The sequence below is a fragment of the Parambassis ranga genome, chromosome 18 (assembly GCF_900634625.1).
Source record: "Parambassis ranga chromosome 18, fParRan2.1, whole genome shotgun sequence".
Taxonomy (NCBI): domain Eukaryota; kingdom Metazoa; phylum Chordata; class Actinopteri; family Ambassidae; genus Parambassis; species Parambassis ranga.
In genome coordinates, this window is record NC_041038.1 from 778996 (window position 1) to 797684 (window position 18689).

An 18689-nucleotide genomic window follows, 5' to 3' on the forward strand; every position below is an offset into this window, starting at 1 on the left:
TAGGATCTTGGGGTAAATATTCTGGGACGTCCACTCCTGTGAAGATTGACAGCCGTGTTGAATGTTTTCCATAATCTTTCACACTATAGAACATTGAAGCCCAAATAGTTTGAAACGGTTTTATAAGTCTTTTTGGATTGATGTGCAGCAACAGCTGCTTCTCTAACACCATTGTTTATGTCTTTCTCTCTTGTCATTGTGTTAACACACACCTGATTGTTCCAGAGCAGCAAACTGTCAAAACATCTGTTTTTATTTATTACAGTGAAAAAAGTATTAGGTTGTTGTTGTAGTCTGAGGTTGTGTTTGGTGTGTTTAAGACCCACTAGGATCAGATAATTGTTATGATGTTCTTACACAAAAAACAAGATGATCCATTTATCTAGCAGTCTTCTGTCATAGGTCTGGGAACAATATTAACAATTAACAATTAAGAAACCTTTATTAGTCCCACAATGGGGAAATTGCTTAAGGCAGCCCAGCAATGAGCGCCATACACCAGTGGAGGCTATGCGGCACAACGGTGACTAGGGAGGAGTTGGGATTGAACCACCAACCTTCTGGTTATTGGACAGCCCTGCTATACAACTGAGCCACTGCTGCCCAAATATTAGCATACTTCTTTAAATATACTGTGACAGATCAGGGCCTATTATGCAGGTATACGTAACAGCAGCATGCAATGCAAACAGATAAGACTGTAATGTCTGTATATACATAATATACAGTATTAGTCAAGTTTCTGTGCAGCTCTGCTGGTTGTAACCAATAAAACAAGTGAAATAATGGCATGGAGTGTTGTGTGTAAAATAAGGTGGAATAAGGATTGTTTTGTTCGGAGACATATTCCAGGAAAGAAGAGATGTTTGTTGTGAGTTATTTTTATTACTAAACCTAAGAACATATTTCAGAGTACTCTGTACTATGTACCTATGTGGCCAGCTCCTTCTAAATCCTGTGTATACAGTATCTCATGATGTTATTCATAGCAGTTCGACTGTTTTTCATTGCTTCATTGCTTCATTCCCTGACTTCTCCTAGGCTCCTCTTCTATAACCCCTGCTTCTTCTTTGGGCTGAGCTACCTCACTCTGCATCTCTGGACGAGATCGGTGGCCTGTCTGGTTGCTGTCATTCATGTCCTGCAGCTCTGAGGGTCCGGTGCTCAAACGAAACAGAGTGGGGACCTGACCAAGAATGGGGTTGTTCTCCTGGAGGCCAGAGATCCAGTGGTTGAGGGTGGCCTGGTCTCCCTGACCAGTCATACACATGGCAAAGACAGGACCCTCATCCACTGAATAGAGACAGAGACATACAACATGACCATTACACACTGAATATTGAGGATTCTGTCCAACAGGAGTGGCTGCACATATCTTACAGTCTTCGATGTCGAAGTCTTCTTCATCCCCAAAGTCACGATCCAAATCCAGCTCCAGCTGTAGAGGATAGTAGAAACACCTCTCTGGATCAAACGGCTCCTCTATCTGTGGAGAGACACACCAGACAACTCAATCAGTGCCAAGTAAGTCTATACAACCTCCTATTTTCTTCACATCAGACAAGCTGACCACAAGAGCAGGCAGTTCAGTGTTTGTGTTTTGTATTTCAAATGTAGTTACTGTAACTCTAAGTACTTGTAGTGTATACCATACTACTACTAACAATTCAGGCTAAAATCCTCTTTCTCTGCTGTTTCTGACATAGTGTCAGGCATCTCTGTACATTGGTGCCTGCTCTGTTCACAACAGTATTTTTGCTTTTCTTCTCCATACCAGAGGCATTCTGTGTGGTAGTATGATCGTTGGCTTTTCTTTTATTCTCTTTGCCTTAGGATTTCTACAAGCTGAGCTCTCCCTGCCTCAAGCTTTCCAAATGCTCTTCCTGCACCAGGATTTCCATGTACTCCCCTTTCCTTTGCTTTCCATACATGCACTGGGAAGGTCTGGAGGTATGCTGAGGATTTGGGCTTTCCACATGCTCTCTTTAGGCTTTCTTTAAGCTAGACAGAAATTGCTTCCAACATGCAGCACCTGTGATATTAGCAGCAGTAATATTAGTGACCACTTTATAATGGATACTGGCAAAGTGTTTTCCACCTTCTCTTCAGGAGGTATGGGGTCTGCTCTGAGGATGTAGTAGTACACACACGTCTTCCTTAACCACAGGGGGAAAGGGCCCTCCACAAACACAGGCCTGTTAGGGTTATGCTTGGCTAGGAGCTCCACCTGGCTCACGCTTTGAATACCTGGTGTAAACACAGGAAGGAAAGTCTGGGTTTATGGATTTGATCCCAGCATTGTTTAAGATTTTACATGACTAAAACGGCGAGAATGCCCTTTCCAGTTCAACTGCATCAGAACAGAATAGAATAGAAATACTTGATTCATTCCAAGCTTGGAAATCTTGCTACTACAGCAGCAATATTCACTCACTCAGCACACTAAACTTATACCTCTAACAGTAAAAGTAAACATATTGTCAAAGAAGACAATATTTCTGTAATACAGTATGTTTATTCACTACGATTATATTTTAATAAAACTGCTGTAAATCCCTGAGAAGTTTAACATGAGCTTCCTTACCGACTATATGTGGAAGTGTGATCTCTTCTCCACTCTCTGTGATGTCTGTACTGGGCAGCTGGTGGATAAAGGTTCACAATATTATCATTCATTTGATGGAAATTATCAATGTCCATGTGCAAAGAGGACAATACATGTTTAGACAGTAACTTTTGACACAGCCAGGCTAATCTTTTATTATGTCTTTTAAGCTAAGCTGGGCCATAGAGTTATACCTGGTAGACGGTAACTTTAGCATCCAGGTCATTAGCGATGCGGGTCAAGCTGAAGCGAGCTAGGTCCACAGGGTCCTTAGGCAGCTGCTGGGGTATTGGAAAGGGGGTTACATGCTTGAACTTGGGGAACCAATACATGATACGCTGGTACTTCCTAATGGGATGGCTCTTCTCTCCGAAAATCTGCACCAGCAGGACTTTGGTCTCGATGTTGGGCATAACACCTGAAGCACAGGCAGTAAACAGACACTTTAAAATGTGATTCTGACATCCACAGAGAACATCTCTGAGTCTGACCCACCATAGTTCTCCATCTGCTCCAATAACTGCACTCCACACTCCTGCTGCCGGGGATAGTGGTTGAACATTCGCTGGATGAAGTTTCTGGGCACAAACACTTCTTTGGGAAAAACATCCAGCAGCTTGTTGTAGACCGCCAGGTCTCTCTCCACACCAAACTCTGGCATCTTCTTCAGTGCGGCATAGATAAACTCCACATGACCACGCCTTCTTATGTCCTTTTTGGAGAAGACCTCGATCACTTTGTTAAACGTGTCCTTTGTTTTGATGTCCTGGGCCACCCGCTCAAAAAAGTCATTGTGGGTGACCAAAGACTTGTCCGGCTTTTTATTGTCCTCGTTAACAAACTGCGTGGGTACAGGCCGACCCTTGGCCTGAGCTGAACTTCGGTGAAAACACCGCAACACCTACAAATGACAATTTGTTTATTGAGTATCTTTTTTTTTGTATTTGTACATAATGAAAAAGAAAAAAGTATATTTAGACAGAATACATTTATATAATTATATATTATTATATATTATGGTTATCCGTTGCAGTGTTTCAGGAAACTTATTTTTTATTGCTGTGTTATGTAATAAATAGAATAGATGTTTATATTTTGATTTGTCTTATGTTTTTCTGAACTGGATCCTGACGAAGCCGTAAACGTCAGTTGTGCCACGTAAAATAGAAATATGCATCGTTTTCTTTCAGAAAAATCATAATTTCACCCATGCTGGTACCTTTTGCAATAAATGCTTAAATATCTCTTGAATCCTTGTGATCAAATGTACAAAGCAATCAGAATTTATACAGCCAACAAATGCAGTGGTTTACCCTTACCTCAAGAACATATAAAACACATAAACATACACCGTAATTAATGCTGATAGGTTTTTTGAGCACCTCTGCCTCAAGCTGTCCAAGTCCACTACCACAAAAGGCATTAATAATGGGTTGACCCATCTGGTGGCTCTCACCCCTTGAAATACTCTGAATGGCTATTTTGCCTGGGGATTGCACTGATCTCCAACAATGATGGATTGGTGTATAGGTGGGAGGCAAAACAACTTGTGGGATAGTGTGATGCAACTAATGTGAACATCAGTGTAATGAAGACAAAGGAGATGGTGGTGGACTTCAGGAGGAAAGGCCACACCCCCCTCCCATCTTCATTAGTGGAGCAGTTATGGAGACAGTGACAACACAAGTACCTCAGCCTGTACATCACCAATGACTTCACAAATGACATAACAGCAACCTCCCTTTTTTTGAGGAAATTTAAATAAGCAGGTGTAGAAGCTGCTCTCTGTACTTTTACTGAGCAGTCTTAAGTTGATGCACTTTTCTTTAACTGGCTGCTTGGTTTTTAACTATGCGTTTTCAATTCTCAAATGACATATTCAAATTCCATACAATCACAAGAAAGTAATATTTACATTTGAGAAGATGGTTGGAATAAGTTCTTATAAATGTTGCTTAAGGTGCAAATGTGTATTATCATTATCAGCCTTAGCCAATGATGTTAATACCACATAAATATGACATATTCTGAATCCAAGTGCCTTATGTTCAGCTAAGGCTTACCTGGTGCTGTGGGTTGGGTTGCTCACTGGGCTTATTGAAGGAGGCTGACTGAAACAGAGAGCCACTCTGGGCAGCAACCCTGCCTGAATGGCCCAGCAGCTGCAGGAAGCTGCGGATACACTTCATGTTCGACCCATCACACTCACTTTCACATAACGGAACTACAGAAGGAAAAATGAACGTGACAGTCAGTTCTGATGTCAAACATAACCGCGTATGAACACTAGGAAACACTATGGACGTTTCTTGTTCTTTTGCATGTGACTTTCTGGAGGTGGTGAGTTAGGGCAAAATGACAAGAAAACGATTAACATTAATAGTATTAAATATTCACATTCTGTAACAAGCACATTATGCATATATTACACTACCGTATTTATCAATTTTACTACCCACCATAAAAGTTAACAAACGTAAGAAAATGTGTCTCCTTCAGAATTCGTTCTCTGTGGACGACTCCATCTTGAAAAATCGGCAGCTGTTCCTGGTCCCACACGCATATCCTTCCCCCAAACAATGGAAACAGGAGAAGGAATTGTTGTTCCGCAAGTAAAAAAATGTTTGTCTTTAATTTTTTTAATTAAAAGATTTTTGGTCTTTTTTGCAATTCATTTTAAGTTGAGCTATTATCTCTTGTGGACATAAGAAACAGGAGCAAAATCATTCATTAAGACTTATATTACATAGAATATTTAAAATGTATTTTAAAAAAATAAAAAACAATTTGTCGCATCTTCGTCACTGTTGCATTACATACATGTTTCTAAGCACGTGCTAAATTAAGATGTCAACTGAGCGCGTGTGTTTCACAAAGCCGCCGCGTGATGGTGACAATGGTCTTCCAATAAAATGTTGTAGCGCTCATGTGACCAACGTTAATCTGAAAAAGTTATGTCGAACGTTTCATGTAGTTTGTTTTCTGGTACTCTACAGCTATATTATTTGATATTATATTTTTGAGTCACAATGGCCGGAGAAAGCTGGACAGCGAGACTTTTGACAGCTATCGTCATCTCCCAGCGGCACCGTGTCAAGCTGGCCGAAACAAGGTAAACTGATTCCGGATGACGATTTAATTCTTTTAAGTCGTCGTGTATTCGTCTTTATTCTACTTATTGTTATCCAACACAGGTTTACTAGCTTTACACTATTATGTAAGTGTTTTTGTGTGTAACATGCAATGGCGCCTCTGGAACTTCATTAGTCTTCTGAAAGACTCCAGTTTCCGGTATGCTCAGTAGACCTGGGAAATGACAGAGGACCTCAGAGTGTGACATCTGACACTCCTCTCGCAGCATGGGAAACACCTTAGTGCAGTGTCGGACCTCCAGAGATTCTACACACTGTTCGAAGTAGATTATGGATTCATCTACGAACAGTTTGGGTGAGTAAAGCAACGAGGACAACTTGTTTTTGCTGTGTAATCACAACATATGTGACAAAGTTAGGATGTGACGCTCACGTCGCTAAGGAGAAAACGCATTACCAAAATGCTTTTTAAAGTGTGTGTTATTGTTATTTTCACTTTTCGTGTGTAATGTGTACAAGTCAACACGGCTTACACTTCTTTAAAACAAATGTCAGACTTTCAGGTTTGTTCGGCTGTTGTACAGTTCTGGTATGAAGCAGTTTTTAATATAATAAATGCAGGTTGGAGTTGCTACCGCATTCTTTGGTGTATTTGAAGAAAATGATAGTGGGAAGATTAGGCGGGCTTCTACGAAAGGTAAGGAAGCTTACACCAAACTTTTGTTTTGGTACAAGTAGTTATGGCAGAAACCTTAATCCATGGTGCATAATAACAGCGCTTGTGTGACTGTGTAGGTTTGTGGAATTAATGTTGGTAAATAGAGGCTGTGCAAATTCTGTAATTAGGACGTTGTAGTTCGCGTGACTGAAATATAAGATTTCTGTGCTACTTGGTCTGCTGTTTTTTGTGGAAATTCAGCAGTGTTTCATGTAACATTTTGCAAAAATGGTTCTTTTGTGAATGGAGTTTTGTCTTGCTGCATGTGATCAGTCACTCAATGCTGCCAGGAGATCAATAAAATCATAAGAAATATGATTATGAAATATCATACTGCCCATTTCAGGCTCAACCAGTTGTTGTCTTGCTCTCCAAGTCAAACTTTTTTTGCAAGCAAGTAACAATCCTAAATGTTTCAAAGGCTCCACCCACTCTGCCTCCACCATACTGACTGTTAAACAGGAGCTGTTGCACAATGCTGCTTTTGTTGCACATCTGTAGGCCCTGCCATTTCACCTTATGTCTTGATGTTGTGTTTACTTGCCTTGTAAACTGGCGGGGAGGCAAAGCACAGGGGAACAGTAAATATCATATGGGAACGCTTGCCAGCATCTGTGGGCATTGCTGCCGTAGCTTGCTGTTGCTCAGTGCTGGAAGGAAACCTGAAGTATTACTGTTAAGGCTGATGGTAGTTATACTGTTCTTGTTTCATAATGAAGGTGATTACTCGCCTCAAAAATCATGTAGGTGTGTGCTTACTATGTGATCCTGCCAGTGTCTCACTGATCATGAGGTTGATGATGTAAACAAGTCACCAAGTAATCTTTTTCTCCACCTAACTTTTTGGACATTTTCTTTGCCAATATTTGACCTGTTTACTTAGAAGACAGAAAATATGTTTCCATTAGCACAATATGTAATGTATCATCATTAGTGTATGGGTATCTTTGGCCATACTAACAGGTGATATGTGAGAATCCATTAGATATGTCAAGAGGCACATAGCACACTTAGGAGAAAGTAAATGTTTTTCACAAGCAGATCTGCTCTAAAAATTGTTTTCTCTGGTTAACTGGTTCGAATTAGTATTGTGTGGAATTTGGAACAAAGTGTAGTTGTGCAGAGATCAGCAGGAAGTTGCATCAGCAAATAGCAGGTCTTTTAGTGTTTTTCCCAAAATGTTGTAATATGGCTTCTTTTCAGAACAGTAGTCAAGCTTCTTTTCTGGAGTCTGGAAGCAAACAGTCACTTTATTTTAGTCTCTGAGGGGCTTGGTATTTAACCTCAGTAATTTTCTGGAAATGACTGAAATGTGCCTACTTTAGCACAGTGTCAAATATGAAACGATGTATTCGAACCTTAATTTTAGAATGTTGGTGTGTTATATTCAGGAAGAGGCGCTGCATGGCTGTTCCAGGTAACATTTAAAATGTCAGTATGAAAACAAATGGAATGGTACACAGCAATGGTTGGATTTTCAACTGTCAGTACACATGAATTCAAAGAAGAAAAACAACTCCGTGTGAACTTCAGCTTAATCCCTAGAGGTAAATTGAGTTCTGGTTATTAAATTAACTCACCCTCTCTCAGTGAGATCATCATGCTGCAGAGATTTATGTTCCATCAACAGTCAACAGAGCAGTCCACTGTTTTGTTATCTGCATTCAAAGCAAGCACAGGCTTGCATAATATTGGTGCCTGCTGCTGCAAGATATGACATTCAAATCTGTGACAGCATGTTGACCCGCTGCCAATTGTCTTTGTGTGCATCTTCTCCAGGGCTCTAGACTAACTTGCTGCACTGGTGCGCCTAATATACAATATTTAGGTGCACCACATCTTAACACGCACCCACACACTTAACACCGCAGTTTGTTCTTAATCACTGTCCATATATTTTTGTATACATCAGTACATTTTATATGAACGGGCTTAATAATCACATATCATCCTAAAATGAATTTGGACCTTGTATAATGAAAAAATATTTTAATACTGATATTACTCATTTAAATTATGGACAAACTAGCCAACAAGTCTCCTGTCAGAAATCCATAATGAAGATTCAAAGTTCATACAGCACTCTTCAGTTCCCCGTTTGCTTTCTCTCTGTATTTTCTGGCTGTCGCTCCTCACTTATCAGAATCAGAATCAGAATTAAATTTTTTATCCCCGAGGGGAAATCCTCGTTTGTTACAGACAAATAGAAGCCAAAGATAAATTGAAATATGAAATAGAAATATATAATAAATATCTAAATACCTAGATAGCATTTAAATCCCTGAGTTGTAGAAGAAGAAACATATTTGCTACTGTATATAAACCTTTACATTGTAAAGAGCATGACATGAATGTACCAGTATGAATGTACAGTGTCTGAGTGACTGTTAAAGTTCAGAGTTCAGTAGTTTGATTGAGACAGGCAGAAATGACTTCGGCCCGCGGGCCTTGACTTTGACATATGTGTGAATGAATTATCTATGGCCCCCGGGATGATATTTGATTAGTATTAGAACCGGTGGTGTTTTGCACGCAACAATACTACATTTCCCACAATGCAACGGTAACCCGCGAACTCACTGCAGCGCAGCAAGCGGACTTCGGCTTCATCGTTCATTAGCAGTCAGAGCAGATGTCAACTTTCAGCTACCTCCTCCCCAAAAAATGGCTAAACGGAAGGTGGATGCTGAGAACAGGGGGTTTCAAGCTCGGTGGGAGGCAGAGTACATGTTCGCTGAGGTAAATGGCAAACCTGTGTGTCTTCTGTGTGGAAAAAGTTTGGCTGTAATTAGGGGTGGGCGATATGGCAAAAATTTTATATCACGATTCTTTAATGATAAAATCACGATCTCGATTTTATCACGATTTGTTTTTACATTGACACTAATTTGCATGTTTCTGTGTAAATTATGTCAGGTAGCCTACTCTGTCACCTCTCAAAAACTGTCAGTAGATGTTAAAGGCAAACAACAACTCTGATAACGTGCACTCAGTATTAGTTTTCAATAAGCATGAAAATTTAAATAATTTACAGAACAAAATTCAAATAGGTTAAAAGAAGACTAATGTAGTTCTGTAAAGTATTATTCAACAGTCATTTAAACAGACTGAAGTGTGCCTCCTAAGGTTAAACAATAAATACAGTATGGAGACTTAAGTAACTCCTAAAGTTCAATGTGATTTAGAACAAATGATCAAACTTTAATGGGAATCATGTCTAAGGACAAACGGAGCTGCTGCTGTCACCTCTGTCCACCGTTTACTAGAGTCCTCATATGGAGCCTCTTCATCAAATGCCTGCGTTATTGTTTTGGTGACGTCATTAGCTGTTGCCTCTGTCTGATGTACACACGCGGCCCTCCCACCACACACACGCAGGTGCTGACGGCACCACAGCAGCGAACCTGAATATAACGAGCTGGAAATGTTCAGAGAGGTGGGCGCGTACGCGCTCGTAGCATTATAATACACACGGCCCTTCCACTGCGACACACGTCGCAGTGGAAGGGCCGTGTGTATTATATGAAGGTGTGTATAAAATGAAGGTGGAGTTCGTTTTAGGGACCAGTTCCTCCGTTCTCTTTTTGTTTTCAGCCGTAGCTTCCTAACAGGGAGGCTGTCATTGGTTGGTCGTGTTCACATTAAGCGCACTGAGAGTTGGACGAGTGAAAAAACTCATGCGTCTGCGCGAACATCTGCAATTAATAGAACGTGCTCTATGGACGATAAAACGATCTGTCCGTTCTGGTAGATCGCCGATACGTTCAAATCCTTCACGATCATTTATCGTCAAATCGCACAGCCCTAGCTGTAATGAAAGAATACAATTTAAGAAGGCACCATGAAACGTCTAAGAAACACACAGACAAAGACAAGAATATGGACACGGAACAAAGGCTACAGAAGAAGAATGTACAGGACATGTGATTTTTCTTTGAAGGCAGTTTGTTCTTGTCTGTGTGCCTGCTGAAAAATGTTATTATTCATTTAATCATTAAATAATACACTGTGTTAGGTCTTGGTTCAATAGGCTACGTGCAATCATTTCAATATGTTTTAATAAACATTGAATCAGTCCGGCCCTCGGCTTATAGCCAATTTGTTTTTTTGGCCCTCTGTGTATTTGACTTTGACATCCCTGACTTACTGTGTCTCTCAGTGGTGCATCGTGGGAGTCGGAGTCTGTTGCTGAACAAGCTCCTGTAGCTGGTCAGCACAGTGTGGAGTGGGTGAGAGGGACAGTCCAGTATAGTATTTATTTTGGACAACATCCTCCTCTGACACACTTCTGTCAGAGAGTCCAGTTCCTCTCCCACAACATGGCAGCCTTCCTGATGATTCTGTTGAGTCTGTTTATGTCCCTCACCCTCAGACTGCTGCCCCAGCAGACAACAGCATACATGATGGCACTGGCCACCACAGACTCATAAAACATCCTCATCATCGTCCTGCAGATGTTGAAGGTCAGCTGCCTCAGAAAGTAGAGGCGACTCTGGCCCTTCCTGTAAACAGTGTCCACATTATCTATCTGCCAATGGGAATTAAAATTTAAAAATGATCATATACACCTTTATTTATTTGATAGTTGTGATTGAGATATGTATTTTGTTTTCTTCAATCTTCAAGTTTCTAATGCAGCTACAGCATCTCTTCTCTCATCTTCTCCACCTCTCTGCCTCAGTTTCTCCTGTGTCTCCTGTCTTTCTAAAGCTGAGCTCCAGCTGACAGACTTTTCATTCTGTTACAGTTTTAGCTGTATGCAGATATCATACTGGCAGACAATGCTCCACTATAGCAGGATGATAACAGTACTTTTTAAATGGACGTTCGTCATTTAACCATGTACTCCCGGTGTTTAATGTGCTTCGAGCCGCTGTAATGCCATGATCAATACTGGGATTAGTTTTTATCACCACCTTTTGGACAGACACTCTCCTCTGTTCGCCGTGTTTCTCCTTCCAGGAGCTGTTTGCCAGCTGCTCATTTAAACTGTCCATCGTCGTACTTCCACATTCATCACGCCCACAATAAATTCAGACCAATCACAGCATGGTTGACGCACAGCCTTGAGAGAAAAAGTTCTGTGTGTCCGAGAACGCTGCACAACAGGTGGTCTGAGAGAAAAATGACATCATTTTGCGGGCGTAACGTCGGCAGGGGGAAGGGAGTTCTCTGTTCTCGTGGAGTATGGATCCAGCTTGAGACGGCTGTCGTAGAGGTCTTGGGAGAGGGATGCCGATGATCCTCTCAGCTGCTCTCATTATGCGATGAAGCGTCTTCCTGCAGGTGGCGGTGCAGGCTCCGTACCACACAGTGATGCAGCTGGACAGGATGCTCTCAACAGCCCCTCTGTAGAAGGTGCACAGGATGGAGGGAGGGCTGTCGGAGGAAGTAGAGGTGCTGCTGTGCCTTCGTGGTCAGCGATGCAGTGTTGTTAGTCCACAGTGTGATGTGCACACCCAGGAACTTGGTGCTGCTCACCTGCTTCACAGCAGCACCGTCGATGGTCAGAGGGGTGTGCTGACTGTGTGCTCTCCTGTAGTCCACAACCATCTCCTTTGTCTTCTCCACATTCAGGGAGAGGTTGTGGTCTCTGCACCACTCAGCCAGAAGGTGCACCTCATTCTTGTAGTTTGTTTCATCTCCACCGGAGATGAGACCCACCACAGTTGTGTCGTCCACAAACTTCAAAAAAGATGTTGGTGTTGTGTGTTGGCATGCAGTCATGGGTCAGCAGAGTGAAGAGGAGGGGGCTCAGCACACATCCTTGGGGAGCCCCAGTGTTCATTGTGATGGTGCTGGATGTGTTTCTGCCGACCCGCACTGTCTGAGGCCTCCCGGTGAGGAAGTCCTGCAGCCAGTTGCACAGCAAGGAGTTCGGCCCCAGCTGGTCCAGTTTGTTGATGGAATGATGGTGTTGAATGCTGAGCTAAAGTCTATGAACAGCATTCGAACATGTGAGTCTTTATTTTCCAGGTGGGTGAGAGCTGTGTGGAGTGCTGTGGAAACTGCATCATCGGTTGACCGGTTGGGCCGATTTGCAAACTGGAATGGGTCCAGGGAGGGAGGGAGGGCCGTCTTGATGTGTTTCATGACTAACCTTTCAAAGCACTTCATGATGATGGGTGTGAGTGCTACTGGACGGTAGTCATTGAAGCAGGCGGGGGTGGACTTTTTTGGCACAGGGATGATCGTGGTGGCTTTGAAGCAGGTGGGGACAACAGCCTGGCTCAGTGAGATGTTGAAGAAGATGTAAACACCTCAGCGAGCTCCTCAGCACAGTCTCTGAGCACACGGCCAGGTATGTTGTCAGGACCAGGAGCTTTGCATGCGTCGATCTGGCTGAGAGATGTCTTTACGCTGGCTCAGGACAGGGAAATACCTGGTCAGTGGGAGAGGATGGGATCTTTTGTGTCTTTATAATCATAAGCTCCACAAGTGGCGAGCAGTGTTTGGAGACCACAGCAGCGTCCTGACACCAAGAGTCATTGATGTAAACACAGAGCCCACCGCCGCGGGTCTTACCTCCTTCAACCAAGGCTCTGTCCGCTCTGAAACGTGAGTTACTGGTGTAACTACGGTTCTATGAATCCTGGAGGACCGCTGGAGTGGAGTCGAGTACAAATGACAACAAAGTCACCTGTGAACTCCCGGTGACCCATGTGAGTCCATATAGTCATGTGACACCGGAAGCTCAGTCCCTTAATCTTCTCGCGAGACACGAGAGTTCCAAGGGACCTGATTCTCTGGCGGTCATCCAGGATTCATAGAACCGTAGTTATGCCAGTAACTCTTGTTCTATTTCATCCTTCCTAACCGCCAGAGGCAGTGCTTTAAGCACTGGATGACATATACCAACAGGGTCACAAGGAATCTCAGACCACCATGAGAACTATGCCCACCTTATTAAGTGAGTGGTGGCACAGAACCCCCTCCAGGGGATGGGGCGAGGCCACGTTGACTCTGTGAAACCTGGCGAACATGCTCTGTGACGTCCATGAGGCCGCTGCACAAATGATATCCAGGGGAACCCCAGTCATGGCAGCCCAGAAGGTTGTCACACTCCTGGACAGCCCTGTGACACATGAGCATGTTTGATTACCTCCACCACTCAGTGTGCGAGTCTCTGCTTAGAGAGAACTTGACCCTTGCGAGGGCCAGCAAAGCACAAAAACAGACCGTCGCATTTGGGATGTCGCCTCGATATACAACTCCAATGCACGAACAGGGTACAGCTGGTCTGTCGTGGCTCCAGTAGGCCCCGTCACAAAGCGGGCCAGCTGGAGCGGTTGGGCATGACCTACTGCTGAAGCCACTTTTGGAAGGAATGCAGTATCAGGCCACAAGGTTACGCCTGAGCCATCAGCGTTCCATCTACAGCAGGAATCGTGAACAGACAAGGCCTGAAGTTCACCCACCCGTTTACCTGATGCCATGGCCAGCAAGAATGCCGTTTTGAGTGACAGCCATCGGAGAGGTGCATCAGACAACGGTTCAAAGGGCCTGGCCCGCAGGGAGTCCAGGACCATGGATAGGTACCACGTCGGAGCCACCGGGCGACCAGGTAGGTGGAGCCGTCTGGCACCCTTGAGAAATAGAGAGACAGTTTTGTTCCTGCCGAGAGTAGAACCAGCTATCCCTTCGTGCCAGCAGGAAATAGCGGCAACATATACCTTAAGCGTAGACGGAGACCGCCCTCACCTGAGAAGGTCCTGTAAGAATTCCAGGACAGCAGAGAGTTGACAACGAACTGCGTCCTTTGTCACGACAGCAGTTGTCAAAGACTCTCCATTTACTAGTGTACAGCCTCCGGGTGGACGGGGCACGGGCATTAGTCCTGTAGACCTGGTGCCCCCCAGATGATTTATGTGATACACCACCGCTGTGCTGTCGGAATGTATCAGCACGTCTGCCCTGAAGGTGCGGCAGGAAAGATTCTAGGGCCAGAAGCACTGCCCTCAGCTCGAGCACGTTGATGTGCTCCCTGGAGTGTTGCGACGACCATGAACCCCGCGCTGCTCATCCTTGCCATGTCGCACCCCAACCTACGTTGGATGCATTCGTGTGCACCACCTCTCTCCAGAATGGTAGAGCCCAGTGGAATCCCCTTCGTATACAACCTGTCCATCTATGGGGACAAGGACTCCAGACACTGAGGTGACACACGCAGCCTCCTGTGCCTGTGAATAGGGAGACTGGGATCTAGGTGTTGACTGTTCAACCACATCTGCATGGGCCGCAAGGAGAGCAGTCCCAGAGGGACCACTGCGGATGCGACTGTCAGTTTGCCCAGAAGGCGAAGATAAAGCAGCAGGGGGAGCGGTCTGCCACCCTGAAATTCGGGGCGCATGTCCAGAATGGACTCGACCCGCTGGGGTTAAGGGCGGGCGGTCATTGTCAAACTGTTTATGCAAGTGCCGAGAAAAACTGTCTCCTGGCTGGGAACTAGGTTGCTCTTCGGCAGATTCACACGTAGCCCCAAGCGACCTATGTGGTCGAGAATAGACTGCATGTCCCGCACTGCCTGCTCGCAGCTCGGTGCACAGACAAGCCAGTCGTCTATGTATGGGAGAATCTTCATGCCCCTTGCCTGCAGGGGAGAAAGGGCAGCAGCGGCACACTGGGTGAAAACCCTGGGAGAGAGGGACAGCCCGAATGGGAGGACCCTGAACTGGTAATGTCTGCCTTGAAAGGCAAAACGAAGAAACTGGCAGTGGTGTGGAGCAATCGGCACGTGAAAATAGGCACCCTTCAGGTCGGTTGACGTAAACCAACCACCTGGGGAAATTGCCTGTAGCATCTCTTTGGTGCTTAACATGTGAAATGGGATCACCTTTAAACACATTGAGACCTCTTAGGTCCAAAACTGGGCACAGAATATCTGTCTGCTCAAGAATCTAAATTAAGAAGCTTGTGCTTGAGTGTTGTTGGGAAAATAGTGCAAAGTGAAAGACTGAAAAACAGTCACAGTGGTAACTCTGCCAATTGCTATTTTGGCAGTTGCTGATGTAGTTATTTCAAATACCATAGGTTACATTTAGGCTGACACTTAGCAAACTGTGACAGTAGCCACCTGTTATTTAAAGTTTTGTACAAGGCTGTAATCTTTTTTTTTTGCTGTAATGTTGGACATTATGGACATTAAAGAGCTAGTCTCAAGTAGCCATTGTTAGTGCCTAAACACAAGAAGCCACTGAAGATCTTTGAAGGCTAGTAAGTAGCAGTTTGTATGTCAGGAGACATTATTTGCTTGGAAATCATGTACATAAAAGAAGACCAGAAGACTTGCCACTGTTGTCTCTGCACAGCAGGAGCACAGTACAGTCTTTTGAACAGTATTTTTGAACACTGTTTATGCAAGTGCCGAGAAAAACTGTCTCCTGGCTGGGAACTAGGTTGCTCTTCGGCAGATTCACACGTAGCCCCAAGCGACCTATGTGGTCGAGAATAGACTGCATGTCCCGCACTGCCTGCTCGCAGCTCGGTGCACAGACAAGCCAGTCGTCTATGTATGGGAGAATCTTCATGCCCCTTGCCTGCAGGGGAGAAAGGGCAGCAGCGGCACACTGGGTGAAAACCCTGGGAGAGAGGGACAGCCCGAATGGGAGGACCCTGAACTGGTAATGTCTGCCTTGAAAGGCAAAACGAAGAAACTGGCAGTGGTGTGGAGCAATCGGCACGTGAAAATAGGCACCCTTCAGGTCGGTTGACGTAAACCAACCACCTGGGGAAATTGCCTGTAGCATCTCTTTGGTGCTTAACATGTGAAATGGGATCACCTTTAAACACATTGAGACCTCTTAGGTCCAAAACTGGGCAGAAATCGCCTGTTTTCTTTGGTACCAAGAAGTACCAGGAATAAAAGCCCCCTGGATCCTGCAGGGGGTCCACGGGCACAATGGCCCCTTTGTCCTGCAAAGTGGCAATTTCCTGCTGCAGTGCCTGGGCTTTTATTGGGTCGCGTATAACAGTCATCTGGACGTGACTTGAGGTGGGAGGCCTGGCATTAGTTCTAAGGGCCTCATCTGGGGCCACAATCAGTGATGCTATGGCCGGTTCAATCGCAGGCATATGTTCAAAGTTCAAAGTTCAGTTCAAAATATGGGGGCATCCTGCATGGACGCAAGGGCCCTACCCTCCGATGTGAGACGCGAAAGCACTTTATTGTTGGACCAACATGCATGGAGCTCCTTTATGTACTCCACAGAGGGAGGGACAGTAAAGGAGGATGGAGCGTTCTGGCATTTGAAGAATGCACTAGAACCCCCCCGACTGCGCTGGGGGGATGTCCAAGTGAAGTCGGGCCAGTGCAGTGCGGATAGCTTCCACCGCTGGCCCCTCACTGCCCCCTTGAAGGTGGGAAGGTGCAAGCAAAGCTGTGTCCGAGGCACCCGAACTCAGTTCTTCAAAATCATGCTCACGAAAGTGAGTGTCAGAGGCAGCCACAGAGATAGCATCCTCCTCATACACTGACACCGCCTCATCCGCATGGAGTGGTGCCCTATCGCCGCCCCTATCATATAATACCCTGAATGAGAGCTCTCATTTGGGCCAGTTCAGTGGTGAGAAAATCCACCTTATCTGCCAGCCTGCCGTTTTTTGCGTTTCTTCTCAGGGACGGGTAGCGGGCTTGCTTCTGCGGGGTGCTTCGAGCATGAGGCATGCTGACCCACCGGCAGCTGACTTAGCTGCACCTCCGTAGCCCAATCAGCCAGCTGATCAAATGGAGCCAAGCAGGAAACCCGCACTGAACGGGGCATGATGCAGCAATTAGGGCACGCATCAGAGAGCCCCTCTCTAAGGTGAGCTACACTTAGGCATGAGGGACAAAGATCATGTCCATCGTCGGGCTGGAGAGGAGCTAAACTGACTCCAACAACGTGTCAAAACGCCAAGTTTCAGATCAGGTCGGGCTGAGACGCCACTCGTGACCAGAACAGAATAAGAGAAAAAAAAACAACTTAAGGCCAACAGTATACGTCACTGCCGATTCAGTTATAATACAAACACAATAAAATCCACTTGCGGATTCAACGAAAAATGCAGCCGGTACAAAATTGCTCTAGCAGAGACGCTGAGCAGCAGGCAGAAATGCTAGGCTAAGTAGCACACAACAAAAAACAATATACTTTCCTTAGCAGAGACTGCAAGCACCTCTGGTGGACAGGAAGGATGAGATAGAACACGTTAGGCGGTCGAGCTGAATGGCAGAGTCCAGGATGCTGTCATTCAGCCATGTTTCCGTGAACACAAACACACAACACTCCCTTATAGTCCTCTGTGTAGCGCGAAGTAGCCGAATATAGTCCATTTTATTGTCCAAAGAGCGTACGTTGGCCAGTATGATGCTAGGGATGGCCGGCTTATGTGGTTTAGCCACTAGCCTGGTCCATATCCCTCCGCGCTTGCCCCTCTTCTGCTTCCTTTTACACCGTCTGCGGCACCTCCACTGCGGGCAAGATGGTGTTGCAGGGGCTGGTAGTGGTGCCGGCAGGCGGAGTAGTCCACAGTCCCGTAGCTCTTCAGCGAGTGCAGGGTCTAACTCCACAATTACACTTCTGCTGATGTTAAAAAGAAGCTCACGGCTGTATGTGCGCTTCTTGACATACAAACACGGCCATGACTTACCATAAGTCTGCGACACGTGAAACATAGAACACGAAAACAATAGGGGTGGAACGGTTCACTAAATCCACGGTTCGGTTTACATTGTTGAAGGTATTTCTACTGTTAACACTCTGGAAATACCAGATGAGCATAAAATACATAGCCTATTTATCCAACATTCAACATATTTAAGAATCAGTGCAGTGTTTCCCCTATCATTATATCAGGTCAAGTCAATTTAATTTCTTTTTAATTTCTATATAGCACCAGATCATAACAGAAGCCATTTAAGATAACCTTTCCTATAGAACAGGTCTACACCTTGTTCCTTTATTAAACAAACTAAACAGCTAATGATATTTATCTTATTTGCACGGCAGCATTTCATGTTTCTCTGTGCTGCTGTCTGCGCACAGAGGCTCGATGTGCATACACACACAAACACATGCACAAACAAACACACGCACGACACACACCGTCGGACAGAACACACCGTCGGACAGAACGTGTGTTGCTTTGTCCACCGCTGCTAATGACATGCTAGTTGGATAGACTGAACTCTATGACTATGCTAGATTAAGCTAACGTTACTGATGTCCGTGGTTTTCTTTTTATTTTTGCCATTGAAATATGCTATTTACATCCCGCTCTGTAAACCATGACGGGA

The 18689-nt window shown here is 44.7% G+C and overlaps 2 protein-coding genes across 4 annotated transcripts in view; one reads left to right on the top strand and one right to left on the bottom strand.

Annotated features, from left to right (window-relative positions):
- Positions 1-242: 242 nt before the first annotated feature.
- On the bottom strand, positions 243-5172 carry ecsit (ECSIT signaling integrator). Its single transcript, XM_028429272.1, has 8 exons — positions 5065-5172; positions 4669-4829; positions 3101-3506; positions 2800-3023; positions 2585-2642; positions 2099-2247; positions 1381-1486; positions 243-1293 (listed from the first exon to the last, which is right to left on the bottom strand). Exons 2-8 carry the CDS (start codon positions 4792-4794, stop codon positions 1013-1015), a joined length of 1350 nt encoding a protein of 449 aa, XP_028285073.1. The 5' UTR covers positions 4795-4829; positions 5065-5172; the 3' UTR covers positions 243-1012.
- Positions 5173-5894: 722 nt separating this feature from the next.
- The window catches only part of eml3 (EMAP like 3), a 46888-nt gene continuing 34093 nt past the window's right edge, over positions 5895-18689 (top strand). For 2 of the 3 annotated variants that reach the window (XM_028428888.1, XM_028428889.1), the window contains exon 1: positions 5896-6052. In XM_028428888.1, the coding sequence (XP_028284689.1) occupies positions 6028-6052 (25 nt within the window). In that variant the 5' untranslated portion in view covers positions 5896-6027. Of the gene's footprint in view, positions 6053-18689 lie in introns of all 3 variants that reach the window. The other variant, XM_028428886.1, reaches the window with a different exon arrangement.